The sequence below is a fragment of the Acomys minous genome, assembly GCF_964271855.1.
Source record: "Acomys minous genome assembly, chromosome: 7".
Taxonomy (NCBI): Eukaryota; Metazoa; Chordata; class Mammalia; order Rodentia; family Muridae; genus Acomys; species Acomys minous.
The window spans coordinates 117,693,265-117,708,494 of record NC_140488.1 but is presented as its reverse complement, the minus strand read 5'-3'; the positions used below and the strand labels follow the sequence as shown (position 1 = coordinate 117,708,494).

Sequence of the window (15,230 nt, the reverse complement as noted above, 5' to 3'; positions counted from 1 at the left end):
ATTGTCTTGGGACCACAGCTACTCTAACCAGAGGAAGACTGTTCCCACTCCTGTCAGTCTGAGTGCCTGAGGGAGCTGCTTCCTTCACTGATGCAGCTGCCACAATGTACAAGAGAACGAAGGAAAAATTAAACGATATTTCTTCTATATTCTTTGAACATTAGGAGACCTATTTCCCCCTTTCTGAAGCTCTCTTTGTCCACATCAATTCACCCTTCTTGGTTGGCTTGAATGAGGAATGGAAGAAAAATATTATTATTTATTATTGCAGTGAAGAAAGGAAGAAAAATGAATGATGCTAATTCTGATTTGCTTCAATTCCAGTGTTCTTCATGAAGTTACCTCTTGCCTTCCCTCTCCCCCCTCCCCAGAATGTTTAAATGTCTTCTCTATGCATTCTGCTCACGTTTTCAGGGATGGACTAGGCTCAGCTACGTGGTTCTTATTTGCAGTGTCTCACTTATTTCTGGAGGAGTAGGGTAAGGTCCTGGTTAAAATCAAGATGAAGAGATTCCATGGCGTAAAGAAGACACTAGGCAGTTTTGGCTAAATGCTCACCTGGAAAGGAAGGAGGGGGATGTTCTGAAGAGTTTCCTCTCTTCTTCAGTGAATCCTCCCATCCAAAATGCCTCTGGGAGAGAAAGCATGGGCCTTTTGGTAGGGATATGAGAGATTCAGTAGATGTGAGTAGCGTGCTCAACACCTTCCAGTGACCTGATCATGGTAAGCTTTCTTTTCTTCCTTTGAGCAGAGAGACAAGGTGGTTTGAAAATTCTATTTGTTAGGATTTGTTCCAAGAGGGCTTATCTTCTGAAGACCTTGTTATAATTTGGGGTGGGCTTGACCCTAAAGTTCAACTAAAGACTCCCTTGTTATCTGAATTAACAGGAAGACAATATTGAAAGGATCATCAGGATAAATGGCTTGAGCGCTCCCACCCACTTTATGGCAGACCATTTGCAGCTCTTTTATTTTGAATCTCAAGAGGTTTTAGTTTCCTCTAATTCAACCCTCTTTCCCCAAAGGGATGATGGAGGTATTTATCTCAATGCTTTCACCAATTGCCCTTACCTACCCCCACATTGACGCTGACTAGAACACAGTTTATCTAAATGATGCTTAGAAATACTCTGGGAAGTCCTGAGAAGCTGGGTACAGTCTGAAAGGCAAGAAAAAGAGAGGGGCGCACTCGCGTGGGTAGGAACAGTAAAGTGGCTTTGTAACTCCGGGGAGCCCCCCATTTTACTGGGCCCAGAGAGGCCAGAGACCAGCATGACATCAAACTCTTAGTGGTGGCCCTAAGGATTGGAATGCTCTCAGAGAATCAATCCAAGCTGATTGATGTTCCTTGCCAGGAGTGAATGACCTCTGCCATCTCTTTTAGGTGGCATGACAACTACTACCCAGGAGCTGGCTAGCCGACCCCAGACAGTCTGACCAGGTATGCGTGGACAGGGCAAGCAGCGCGGCGCCTCTTGAAGGGTTGGCTGCTCGCCTAGCAGAGAAGGAGGGTAGAGCCTGCCCCGCCCGGACAGCGGGGTGGCCAAGCCGCCCTTCTAGGCGGGGGGACGAACAGGTGCGCGGGCGGGGGGCGGTGCTTGGGGATCCTGCGCACTGCGCGCGCCCCTCCCCCGCAGCTTGGCGCAGCCCAGGCCCAGCGCGAGCAGCGGGAGGAGGAGCTGCGGCTGTGGCCACCGTGGTAGGTCCGCTGCACCGCGGGAAGCTGCCATCCGCCGGGGCTGTTGCTGGTCCCGCGTGGAAGAGGCACGGGCGACCCCAGAGTCATGGAGCCTAGCGATGCGCTGCGCCGCGGTCCGGGGAGAGCTGTTCGGGCGCTGTCGCCTAGGCTGCTGCTGCTGCCACTGTTGCCGGTGCTGCTGGGTCGGGGGCTGCGGGCTGGGGCCGCGGCCTCCTCTTCTGGGGCGGCGGCTGAGGACAGCAGCGCCATGGAGGAGCTTGCCACCGAGAAAGAGGCAGAGGAGAGCCACCGACAGGACAGCGTGAGCCTGCTCACCTTCATCCTGCTACTCACCCTCACTATCCTCACCATCTGGCTCTTCAAGCACCGCCGGGTGCGCTTCCTTCACGAGACTGGGCTGGCCATGATCTATGGTGAGTCCCCTGCCACTGCTCGAGCCCACATCCCTTGGGCGGCTGGCTGTGCTCCTCGGGTGCCGCGGAGTGCTCCCGCCTCACTTCTCAGCGAGTTTCTTCTTTTGCATTTCCCGCTGAGACACTGTAGGTTTCCAAGGTCAACTGTCTGCATTTTTCTGCCTTTCTGCTATGATTAAAAAGCATTTTGTCCCGTTTCGACATTCTTTACCAGGAACCAAGATGAAAGACAGAGGTGGCCCCTTAGCACCTCTGCTTGATTATGTCTCTGTTGTGCCCTTCTCCGTCAGCAGACCCCCCCCCCCCGCGCGCCCCAGTTTAGATGTGCAGAAGCCATAGGGGCATGAGGTGGGCGATTTCCCAGGGAGCTGTGCCACCCCAGGGGACAGGCCACAGAGGGGTGAGAAAGAGGGCTGAATGTAAGACTTGACTTGGGGTATCCACCGTTGTCAACTGAGGTAGGTGGCCACTTCTGAGATCTGTGTTCTTTTTTTCTGTTGTCAGTAAAGTCCGACGAGGAATACAACGAAAGGTGAGGACGGTCTAGGACCTAGAGTGGTGACACCATTATGTCAGGCCTAACTAGCTAGCGTGAAGGTACCCTTGTGTCTCATTGGGAAGTTATACCTATTTTCTTGCTTTCTGCAAGCCAAGGAGAGATCTTGCATTCCTAAAAAGGTAACATGGAACATCTATGAAGATACATTTCTGAGGTGTGTGGAGGGAAAAGTGATGGTTTGAGTGCTGGAGTCAGCCCCTTTTTGTTAAGGATGGGCTGACACCACTAGCTTTCTGGATTTAAACGGACACAGCATGTTACATGGGCAGGGCTACAATCTGAGTCACCCTTTTTTTTTCTCTGTATGTGCCTCCAGTCACTGCCCACCCCACTATGGACTTCAAACTGGAGCCAAGCATTTTTTTTTTTTTACTTAGTTCAGGGGTATTGAACCTGCCCCCCCCCAACCAGCATCCTATAATGGGAAAAAAGAGCCACTTTGGGACTGTTTTCCAAGCTAGAGCATTTGCTTCATCACAGTTTACTCCACTTGATTTCCACCCAGGGATCCCTGTCCGAGAATAGAAAGCAGGCAGCTTAATCTTTAATGTGGAAATTACCCTTCATCCTGGGCCTTATGGTTCTTGTTTAGTTATTAATGGTCAGGGCTACGGCCACCAAAGCCTTTTAGACAAATTCTATCAGGGACTAGTGCTGTCAAGGAGTCTTGCAGTTTGGAAATAGTGGCCTAAACAGATCTTGAAAACAGAAGATTGGTTATCGGAAATCACAGGTCTCAGGACAGACTTTGGCCTCCATACTTGCTCATGAAACATCCGTTGTTAGTGTTATTCGGTCGCAGACGAATGACGTGAGGAAAGCAGGTAAAATGAGATGTTTCCTGAGCAGACTGAGTGAGGAATTGAAGTACTTTGCCATTTTAGGTTATTGACTCAGAGCCATATTGGAAACGAAGACTGCCTTTGTATGTTTATACAAAGCTATAAGAATATATTTATTTTATAGGTCTTAGCACCAACTCCTTAAAGAACAACGTGAAATAGGAAGTACATTTGACGGGCTCATAATTGCATGCTCAAAGATGTAGAAAATAAGTGGGGATTAAAAAAATACACATTCCGAGGATTACCCTATGTTCCTAGGAATTCGGTAGTTTTTATCTTTGGCTTTTCTTTTATTCAAGACAGGATCTCACATAGTAGCTTAGGCTGTCCTGAAGCTCACTGGGTAGTCCTGGTTGGCTTTGAATTTCGGGTAATTCTCCTGCCTCAGCCTCCTGAGGACTGGGATTACATACATGAGCCATCACACCCAGCTTCAGTCATCTTTCTCTTAAGGATTAAAAAGCAACAGTGGAATTTTCCTTTGCTGATATATACTTTAAAAATTCACCTCAGTGTTTCAGGCATCGGGACCACATGCTAGTGGCTGTTTCCTTTTGTGGATAGTCATGCTATAAATCTCATAATACACCTGTATAATTTTGTCCTTTGTTTTTGGATCCTCTTGCTGCTTTTAAATACATTGGGAAATTTATTTTGTCAATATGTGATGTCCTGGGCTATATCAAATATTGATATGTTGATGTGGGTTGTTTGTAATTGTGAGAAAACGTTTTTCTTCAGGATATTTGATCTTCTGTTGCAATCCCCGCCTCGATCCAAATCTAAATTCTAATGTTATTTGGTTAGCCAATTTTTCATCAAATACTCAAGATTATTAGAGTGGTAAGGCAGGAGACTCTGACCTCTGCACATGCACATTGCTGTGCACACCTGGACACACCTGTGCACACACATGCATTTGCCCCCAGACAAAGAAATCAGATTTTAGTTCTCAGGATCAGTAGAGGAAGTGAGCAGTTGTCCTCTTGTCTCTGAGTAATGCGGAGCAGGAAGGCTGAGGGACACACTTGTTGCGTATCTGCTCTGTGCTGGGTATGCATATTAATTTCTGGAAGCTACAATTTGACTTGCAAATGTTCATCATTTTTTTTAATGAGTGAAAATGTTCAATTGTGAAATCAAAACAACCCTTAAAGCTTAATAAAGTCTCATTCTTGTCATCTATATCACTGGCGTATACTCATTGTCCATAGTACTGGATTTTTATAAGAACATTTTAATACAGGCATTTGCTATCCTTTACCTTTTTCTCCTCCTGCCTCCTACTGTTTCCCTAACCCAGTGGTTCTCAATCTTCCTAACGCTGTGAGCCATTAATTCTTATTGTTATTTCATAACTGTAATTTTGCTACTGTTATGACTTATAATGTAAACATTTTTCCAGCTAGAGGTTTGCCAAAGGGGTCATGACCCACAGGTTGAGAACCCCCGCTATGGATATTCAAACTTCTATTTTCATACCGTGCATAGAGGCATGATTTTATGTTATATCTATAAAGTCTGGGATTCACAAATGAGAGAAAATATGCAATATTTGTCTTTTTGAGGTCTGACATCGTTTGCTTATTGTGATAATCTGCTGCTGCATGCATTTTCCTACAAACCACATAATTTCATTCTTCATGGATGAGTAAAATTACATTATGTATCTATACCACATTTTTTTTATCCATTCCTCTGATAACAGACACCTAAGTTGGTTCCATAGCTTAGCTCTGTGAATCCTGCTTCAGTTAACATGGATGTGCAAGTCTCTCTGGGATGTCTTGTCTTGGAATCCTTTGAGCAAAGACTCAGGAGTCTTCCACCTTTTTCTACTGAACTGATATTTACCCTGAGAGAAGTATTTTTAGTATTAAACAAACAAGCTTGTACAGTTATACGTATCTTGGGAAGTATAAGTAACAGACTAGGCATTGGTTTCCTTAGGGGACAGGACCTCAGTGGCTGTAACTTTTGAGTAGAAGGGAGCTGTTACCATGCACGTTTTTTGTGCATTTTGATTTTTTGAACTGTAGAAGTGTAATTACCTAAGAGCATGTCTGTGTCTTCTTTCTGATCACTTGTGATGTGTGCATTTCTTAAATCACTCAATTTAACACCCACATCTCTCTATTTAAAATCATGGTGTGGCATTCAGTTGTCCCCAGGGAGTAGTTAGTCCACCAGGAATTTGCACAAAATAGATCCTGCAGTAGTAAATATGTGCTTGGATAAAACGGACCTAAGGACAATAAGAGACACATTGTGCAGGCTTAGTATTTGGAGTAAAAGGCAAGTACCAAAGGACAGTGCCAAGCATTCTTCCCTGACAAGAGGTGGAGGCAGCTACAAGGCAAAGTGTTCCCAGACCTGACTTTCCAAGGAGTTTGAAAGCAGACCCCTAGACCTTGACATGCCAGCTGTAGACATCTGGGTGAAGCATTAGCAAGGCACCAGTGTGGCATGTTATGGTAGGCTAGGGAGCCCCTAGTTTACTCTGTAGGCGATTAAACACCATTCTGAAGGTACTGGGCCCTGCCGGTCTGCACAGCCAAAATAGCAAAATTTTTTGAGGCAGGGGAAGGTGGCATCACCAGATTGTCAGTTACTTGTGGTTCGCTCTCAAGTTCACAGTAGTTTTTCTTCCTCCACAGTGTTTTTGTAACAACTGATGTGTATCCATAATAATATTACTGTGCTACAATAGCCTACCTCCTGCTTTCTTAATTCTCCCTTCTGTATGGTTGCCAGCTTTCTGAAGACCTGCTGGTCAGCCTTTGTAAGTTGTGGGTTCCTTGCTTCTGCTCCGTTGCTGATTGAACCTGTATTTGCTTAGCACAGCTTGACAGTAGTGGGTCTTACAGACAAAGTGGGAGAGAGAAAATGACTTGTAATTTTTAATTTCCGTTTGAGCCTCTGTGTTGGTGAGACTTTCTCATTGCTCTTACCGGGTACCAGAGAGAAACTACTGAAGGGAGGGGAGCACTGAGCATTTGTGGTTTCAGCCTGCCACAGAACGGAGGGCTTTGTGGAGTAGAGAGGGTTCGCATCATGTTGTCCCAGAAGTAGAGAGGGTGTGCCTGCTGCATTGGCTAGTTCGCCCCTCCCCCACCCGTTTTATTTCATCCAGATCCCCAGCCATGTAACAGTGTTGCCTGCTTTCAGGGAAAGCCTTTCTTAGATTAGCCTCTCTGGAAACATCTTCACGGATGCACCCAGAGGCCGACTTCCATAATCTAGGCACTTCTCAGTCCAGTCATATGACTGATTGTGCTAACCCTCACCCGTTTACCTGTTGAAACCCAATATATAAACATAGCTCTGTCTCTCACAACACTGCACCAAGAACCACTTAAAGGCTCATGACTCTCCTGTTGCAAAATGGACTTCGTTCATCTCTGGAAGCCCCAGCCTCACCAGTTCCAGCACTGCTCAAAAGTTCAAGTTCAAAATGTCCTCTGAAAAATTAAATCAACCTTTACCTGTAAGTCCTTGTAAAATGAGGAACAAGATACGTATTTCTAATTAAAAAAATGGCACAAAGGTGCTTACCTATTCTAAAAGGGAGGAAGGAGAAGTAGAAAAGAAGGAGCACATTAAGAGCAAGACTGAAACCCTGCAGGGAAAAATGAAGTTTTATAGCTTCCTGTCCAGAATGGGGTGGTGTGATGTGAGCTCTGAGGGTTTGGTAGCCTTACCCCCATCTTATAGTATTGTGGGCTGTAGTCCACATGGGTTTCTCTTGGGCTGGCTCTGCTTCCTGCTTTGCAGCCTTCCTGGGCAGCCCCAGTATTCTGAGCTTCTCCATTGTGTCTTTGATTTCATTTGCCCAGTTCCATTAGCATTGCCCTCTCAGGGGCTGCCTGCCGTACACCCGATTCCCAGGTATTCCTTTGATGTCTGGGAGGACATCGTGTCAAGGAGTCTGGGTTTTTTGTTTGTTTGTTTGTTTGTTTGTTTTTTGCTTTTCAAGACGGAGGTTTCTCTGTGTTAGCCTTGGCTGTCCTGGACTCACTTTGTAGACCAGGCTGGCCTCGAACTCACAGCGATCCGCCTGCTGGGATTAAAGGCGTGCGCCACCACACCCGGCTATGTCACTGAAGCTCATTCTGCTTCCATGTAAACCTAGAATCATTTGGTCAACAGCACTTTTGAGACTCATTTCCTAAGATATCCTCTGTACTTTTTTCTTATTGTCCTGTTACAATATGTACTTCGCTTCTTTTGAAAGACTTTACTCTGTTTCTTTTGTTTTTCAAGGCAGGGTTTTTCTTTGTAGCCCTGGCCGTCCTGGAACTCACTCTGTAGACCAGGCTGCCCTCAAACTCACAAAGTCCACCTGCCTCTGCCTCAAGAGTGCTGGGATTAAAGGCATACACCAACACTGCCGGGCTTGAAAGACTTAAAAAAAAGATTTACTTATTTATTTCATGTGTCGGAGTGCACTATCTGCATGTACACCTGCATTTCCGAAGAAGGCATCAGATCTCATTGTAGATAGTTGTGAGTCACCATGTGGGTGCTGGGAATTGAACTCGGGTCCTCTGGTAGAAGAATCAGTGACATTAACTGCTAAGCAATCTCTCAAGCCTCTTGAAAGACTTTTAAAAATAGGATTTTGTTTTGTTAAAACTGTGTGTGTGTGTGTGTGTGTGTGTGTGTGTGTGTGTGTGTGTGTGTGCATCACATGTGTGCAGGTGCATGAGGAAGTTAGAAACAGTGTGTCAGCTTCTCTGAAACTGGAATTTCAGGTTGTTGTGAGCCACCTAAAATGGGTTCTGGGAACTGAACTCAAGTCATCAGGAAGTGCTCCTAAGTGCAGAACAATCTCTTCAGCCCCTACTACTCTTAAATCATTTCAATCTAGTCAGATATAATTTCTTCCTGGGCTGTGTCTTTTCATGGGCTTTTCTCAGGGTGCTGTAAGGTTTTCAGACCTTTCTTTTCTTCATTTTTTTTTCTTTCCCAATTCTCACTGTGAGCTTGGCTGAGAGCTTCCAGCAGGAGCCGTACCTACAGCCCGAATGCTTGCAGATCCCTTCCTTCCGATTAATGGTTTGTTGTCTTGAAAGACCCTTTTCACAAAAGGCTCAGGACACATATAAAAAATATAAAAATGTTATTTGTCAGAATGTGACACGGATGTCTTCTGATCCAGTTTCAAATGGAATGAAACCACTTGGCTTCATTCTCTATGTATGTATCTTGGTCTTGTGACTTCTCATTGGACTCACCCCCAAACTCTGCTTACAGCTGTCTAGGGGTTTTTTTTTCAGCCCACAGCTTCAAACGTTTTCATATTCCTCTCACAAACCCATTCCAAAAGGCTTCTGAACTGCATTGTCAGGGTAGTCATGGCAACAGCCCCACTTCTCTAGTAACACATTTCTGCTAGCGATGCTTATTGCTGATACTTATTGCTGTGTCTCTGCATAGCTTAGAGGAGGAAGGATTTATTTTGGATCATGGTTTCAGAACTTTTGGTTTATTGTGGCAGGTAGGACACGACACAGCAAAGCAGTTTACATTGCGGTGGTGGGGTTGGAGAGAGAGAGAGAGAGACACTGCACTTGTCGGAGTTTTCCTTTTTTCTCTTGTATTCCATCTGGATCTCCAGTCTAGAGGGTGAGTGCTGCTCACATTCAGTGCGACTCTTAACCTCTTAGTATTTTCTCTCTTTTCTGGAAATGTACCCATGGACACACTCGTGTGTGCACTGCCATACCCTTAGGTGCCTGTCAGTCCATTCAGGATGCTAATCAAGAACCTGTGGGCAACCATGGCACTACCTACCTCCAAGTTAATTAGGGGTTCTCATTAAAAGAACCTCTGACCTTGGCCCGAGTTTAGAGTAGTGTTACTTTGGTAACAAATGGCTCTGGATTCAAATCTTGCTTTGCTACCTATAAAGCGGTGTGACGTTAGGTAAGTTCTCTGAACCTTAGTTGCCTCTTTTGGGAAATGGAAATAAAATTGCTCGTCTCACAGGGTTGAAGTATTTTAAAACGTTAAGACGTAGAGTCTGATACTGAACAATTTGGTAAATATTAGTTTCCATTCTCACTTAAGACTTTGTGATTGCCTTGGCAGGCTTTGCTGTTTGCTGTTCGTTCAGTAGAGGCCCAGGATAGTTTTAAGTTCCATGAAGGCACAGTTAAAATGGTGAGGAGAATTGTATATTATCATATAGTTTTGGTGTGCTATTTGTTAATACCTAGAAAAATGTTGCAGTGCACCTACCCTTCTCTTTTATCTAGCAGTATATGTATGTGTGTGTCATATATATATATATATATATATATATGTGTGTGTGTGTGTGTGTGTGTGTGTGTGTGTGTGTGTGTATGAAATTGTCAAAGATCAAATTTCATAAGTGATAAAAATAATAAAGTACCCCTTTTCTGAGGAACAGGGGAGAGGGGTAGGGGGTATTGAGAGGAGAGGAGGGAGGGGGCTATGACAGAGATATAAAGTGAATAAATAGCTGGACCGTGGTGGTGCACGCCTTTAATCCCAGCACTCGGGAGGCAGAGGCAGGTGGATTGCTGTGAGTTCCGAGGCCAGCCTGGTCTACAAAGTGAGTCCAGGACAGCCAAGGCTACACAGAGAAACCCTGTCTCAAAAAAAGTGAATAAATAAATAAATAAATAAATAAATAAATAAATAAATAATAAAGTAAAACCAAAACCAAAACCCCCTCCTCCAAAAAGAAAACAACAAAAACAAATTCTCTTCTACATCCATGTTCTTAAGAGTAGTAAGCTATATAAAGTTAGAGCAGACTGTTCAAGTTAATTACTAGCCTGCTATCTCCTCTGCCTTGCAGTCGTGTGTGAATTGAGCAATGCTTTGACAAGATGGGGTATTCCTGATCTTTTCTTTGACTACTTGGGAGCATTGGGAGTTCCATTACATGTGCCAGGAGTTGGATGATTGCTTGGATAGGCATACGTAAATCTCTAGTGAGGACCAGGTAAATATGCTAGGGAGAAAATGAAGTGTGTTCCCATGCCTCATCAATTAAAAGCTGCCTTCTGAGTTAGCTACATCTGAAGTTTGTTTCTTAATGGAGTGAAGACAGTATAAATGAATTAAGGTCTTGTGCCCATCAAGACATAAAATCTATAGCTTTTAATAACCTCACCGGCACACTAACTTATTGTATGCTTGATTTCTTTCATTCTTTTTTTTTTAAATACCTAATGCTCATGAAGTCATGGCTATTAGAGGAGAATCTACAACCACTAATTTCTCATAGAAGGAAATCATCTCAACATGAGATTTTAGCTCTAGATCAGTGGTTTTCACCCTTCCTAATGCTGTGACCCTTTAATACAGTTCTCATGTTGTGGTGACCCCCAAACCATAACATTATTTTTGTTGCTACATCATAACTATACTTTTGCCACTGTTATGATGATTGCTAAAGGGGTCACTACCTCCAGGTCGAGAACCACTGCTCTAGGTAATACTATATGCATAATTTTCCATTTAAAAAACACTATTTTGTAAAAAAAAAAAAAGATATGATTTCAAAAACTTGATCTGAGTCTAATCCGGGATTAGACTCCTCTTTTCAGTTTACAAGAAATAAAGGAGCTAGAGAAATTACAACATGGTATGAGAAAATAATCAGAGAAGCTGAGAATGCAAGCCATCTTCTCATTCTGATCTCTTTAAAAAGTCAGGGTTAAGGGAAACAGACAGGGTAGGGGTTCAGCATTAAGGGAGACCAAAGAAAGCTAGATACCTGTGTCACAGGAAACTTGATTAGCTCCTGGTCCATTAAAATGGATTTCAAGTGTTTATTTAGGGGGGTAGTTAGTATTGTGTAAATGTCGACTTGTATGGATGATATAAAATAGAAAATTATCATTTTTTCCCTTAGGATAATTGGAGTAAAATGGGGAAATATACATGTTCTCAAGATGTAGGATCAATTGTTTAGGGATGAAGTGAGCTGGATCCTAATATATTCAACTTGTGTAAAGCTTCAATCGAAAACTGAGCATAGCATATATTTGTATATATAAAGACAGAGAACAAAGCCAAATATGACAATATCCTGGCAATTGTTAAATGTACGTGCATGGTGAAATGGTGTGCATTATATTCTTGCTTAAAAACTTTCTCTATGGTTTGAATCTTTTAGTAGTAAAATATCTTCAGAAACAGTTTGGGGTATAACTCAGTTGGTAGAATGCTTGCTTAGCTGCATGAAACTCTGGATTTGATTCCAAGCACTGTATGAACCAGATGTGTATGTGTCTGCAATCCAGCATGCAGGGCGTTGAAGGGAGGAGAAGCAGTTTAAGGTCATCACAGGGAGTTCGGGCCAGCCTGGGCTACATGGGAAAGAATAGCATCCTGTTAACCTCCCTAAAAACTAGGTGAAGCTCTATATGTGGTGCCTGCCATTGTAGTTGAGCTTTTTGACGCTAGCTGTGACATTAGTTCATGAGAGATGTTAGACCCAACTTACTTGAAAATCTGTAAGTGCTTTGAATTTCACTTTCCGTTTGATTTTAAATTCACATGTCTTTCAAAAAAAAAAAGAGTGCCTGTGCTCTGCCAGGTGTGGTAGTGTATATGTGTAATCTCAGCACTTGGAAGATGGAGACAGGGGGATGAGCTGAAGGTATTCCCCAGCTGCATAGCAAGCTAGAAGCCAGCTTGGATTACATGAGACCCATCTCAAAAACAAACAGCCAACCAACCAACCAACCAACCCAAAATCCAATGCAAAATGGGGCTGGAAATATGGCTTAATTGGTAGTGTCTGCCACATTAGTTAGGGTCCCCAGCATCCACTTCCAAACCAGGCATGGTGATAAGTGGCTGCAACCCTCGTAGTGGCCAGCCAGTTTAGCTCAGTGAGAGACCTCTCAAAACTAGGGTGGAAAGTGGTAGAAGAAAGACAGCTGACATGAATCTCTGGTGTCCATTGCCTTTCACACACACACACACACACACACACACACACACACACACACACACACACACCCTTGCGTGTACACATAAAAATTGCCTATGTTCTGCTTACAAGACAATATATGTGTGTAAAGCTTTCTCCTTTGATTAAAGCATACTACTTGGCTTTAAGGCAGTATGAGTATTTGTGTTGGGATAATGTTGTTCATTGTTAAAACCAAACAACCCCACGTCTTCATGATCTAACATAAGAGAAGTTCCTTTTTACCCCTGTGTGGCCAGGGAAGGAGAGCCACGCTCTCTGTGTTCTTTTTTTATTTTTCTTTTTTTTTCTTTTTTCTTTAACTTTTATTGAGAGTCTATGATTTACACATCATACACCAAAACCCCTCTCCTCCCCCCAGTAAAATAAAACAAACAGACAAACAAAAAAATATTGTCACAGAAGCTGTACTGTATCACACAGTATAGCCCTTTGTCCACATATGTTTACTTTCAAATGTTCATTGCTGCGAGTCATGGGTCTGGTTTGAGGCCTACACTATCATTACCAGATGCTCACTGGGACTGCTGTCAGGTATCCCGTTGTTGCCGTGTGTTAATCTTTGACTCTGCAGGTCCGGCCCTTTCATGTGTTCCAGCAGGTCATACATGGGGTAGATGTTGGGGTAAGGTCCACTCAGGGCCCACTCCCTTGTCCTCAGGGCAGGGCCCACTCTCCTGCTCCTGTGTCATCATGGCACAGCCTGCTCACCTGCTCCTGTGTCCTCAGGGCAGGGCCTGCTCTCCTGCTCCCATGTTATCATGGCAGGGCTGTCTCACCTGCTCCTGTGTCCTCAGGGCAGGGTTTGCTCTCCTGCTCCCATGCCATGAATCCTGCCCCATTACCTGATCCAGAAAGTCTCATGAACATCTATACCTGGAATATAAAACAAAGAAAACTGTTCCCTTTTTAGTAGCTGGGACTTTACTCCCAAACTCCAGTGTAAAATTGCAAGGGGTGAGGCAGCCTAGGGGCCTTATTGAAACGGGAGCAAAATGTCTGCTTGGTTTTAGCTCAAAAGTCTTGTTCCTGGTATTACTCTGTTGATGTGACAGAAGGCTACTAGTGTTTTTGGTGGGAACCTTTAAGTGATATTCAGAATGACTGTACCAGGCCTTCATGGCTTGGCATAGTAATTTTCAATTTCCTTTACTTTAGGCCTCACTGTCATAAAGGTGGGTTGCACATTGAGTGGAGCCTATTGTTTTCTCATGCCTCTTCCTGATACTTGTGTTGGGCTTATCAGAATCTCTTGAGGAGCTTTTACAAGGTACACTAAATTGTATGCCTTGGGTAAGTGGAATACCTGTCTTGCTTGCTGCTATTTCTTCAACGCCTAGAACAGTTCCTGACCTATTGACGGTGCTCTGTAAACATTTAATCCTTGTAGTCTATGGAAAAATGCCTTTGCTGAGTTCTTGTACTTCAGATTCATACCAACAGAATAATTTAAAGGCATAAATGTGAGCCGGGCGTGGTGGTGCACGCCTGCGATCCCAGCACTTGGGGAGGCAGAGGCAGGCGGATCTCTGTGAGTTCGAGGCCAGCCTGGTCTACAAAGTGAGTCCAGGACAGCCAAGGCTACACAGAGAAACCCTGTCTTGAAAAAAACAAACAAAAGACATATGTGTACAAATATCTTCATGAATGGCAACAGACTATTCAGGACAATGAAAAAATAAGTGTCATATAAATGTGTGTTTCTAGAAAATGATGTGTTTGATTGATAAACCATATGGTAATTTTGTTGTTGTTTTTTGAGACAGGGTTTCTCTGTAGATTCCTGTACTATTTGTCCTCTTGTGTCTGGCTTATTTCACTTAGCATAAGTTGTTTTTTTTTTCCTGGAGGTACTGGGAGTTAAGGTTTGGGCTTTGTGCATACTACTGAACTAACCCACTAATCCTGAACATAATGCTTTCAAGAGCCCTTCATGTTGTATAGCGTGTATGAAGTTAATACCTTTCTGTGGCTGAACGATATTTGATTCTATATATACGTTCCCTATTCTAGTTATTAGTTGATGAATATTTAGATGGTTAATAAATTAGTCTGCTATAAACATTTACATACAAATATGTTTGAGTATCTGTTTTCAGATTTATATTCTTTTTACTTTTTTAAAAAATATACTTTATTTATTCATATTACATTTAAATTGTTATCCCATCCCTTATATCCTCCCATTCCTCCCTCCCTCCCACTTCCCTCCTACTCCCCTCCCCTATGACTGTGACTGAGGGGGACCTCCTCCTCCTGTATATGCTCATAGGGTATCAAGTCTCTTCTTGGTAGATTTATATTCTTATGAGAATATACCAAGGAATAGAATTGCCAGTTCATATGGTAATTCTCCTTTTTTTTTTTTTGTGATTCTCTCTTTGACCTTTTAAGGAACCACTAAACTGTTTCCATTCACAGCAGCACTATGTCGTATTACTACCTCAAGGTTCAAGGATTCAGATTTCTTTATATCCTCTCTAACACTTGATATTTTACTTTATATAGTTTTCAAAGTAAAGCTACTTTAGTAGATTTAAAGTGGTTTCCCGTTGTGGCTTTAATTTGCATTTTCCACACAACCCAGTGTTGAGCATCCTCTTTTGTGCTTACTGTTCATTTGCATTCCTTATTTAGAGAAACATCTATGGGTTAGTTTGTTGCTGTGAGTTGTGGGAATTCTTTATATAGTCTAGATCTTAATCTTTGGTTGGGTAGGTGCATTGTAAATATTTAT

The 15,230-nt window shown here is 43.3% G+C and overlaps 1 protein-coding gene across 3 annotated transcripts in view; it reads left to right on the top strand.

The window, feature by feature from the left end:
• Nucleotides 1–1,637: 1,637 nt before the first annotated feature.
• SLC9A7 (solute carrier family 9 member A7) overlaps nt 1,638–15,230 on the top strand; it is a 161,599-nt gene continuing 148,006 nt past the window's right edge. For 2 of the 3 annotated variants that reach the window (XM_084790039.1, XM_084790038.1), the window contains exon 1: nt 1,639–2,112. In XM_084790039.1, coding sequence (XP_084646165.1) covers nt 1,785–2,112 — 328 coding nt within the window. In that variant the 5' untranslated portion in view covers nt 1,639–1,784. Of the gene's footprint in view, nt 2,113–15,230 lie in introns of all 3 variants that reach the window. The other variant, XM_084790040.1, reaches the window with a different exon arrangement.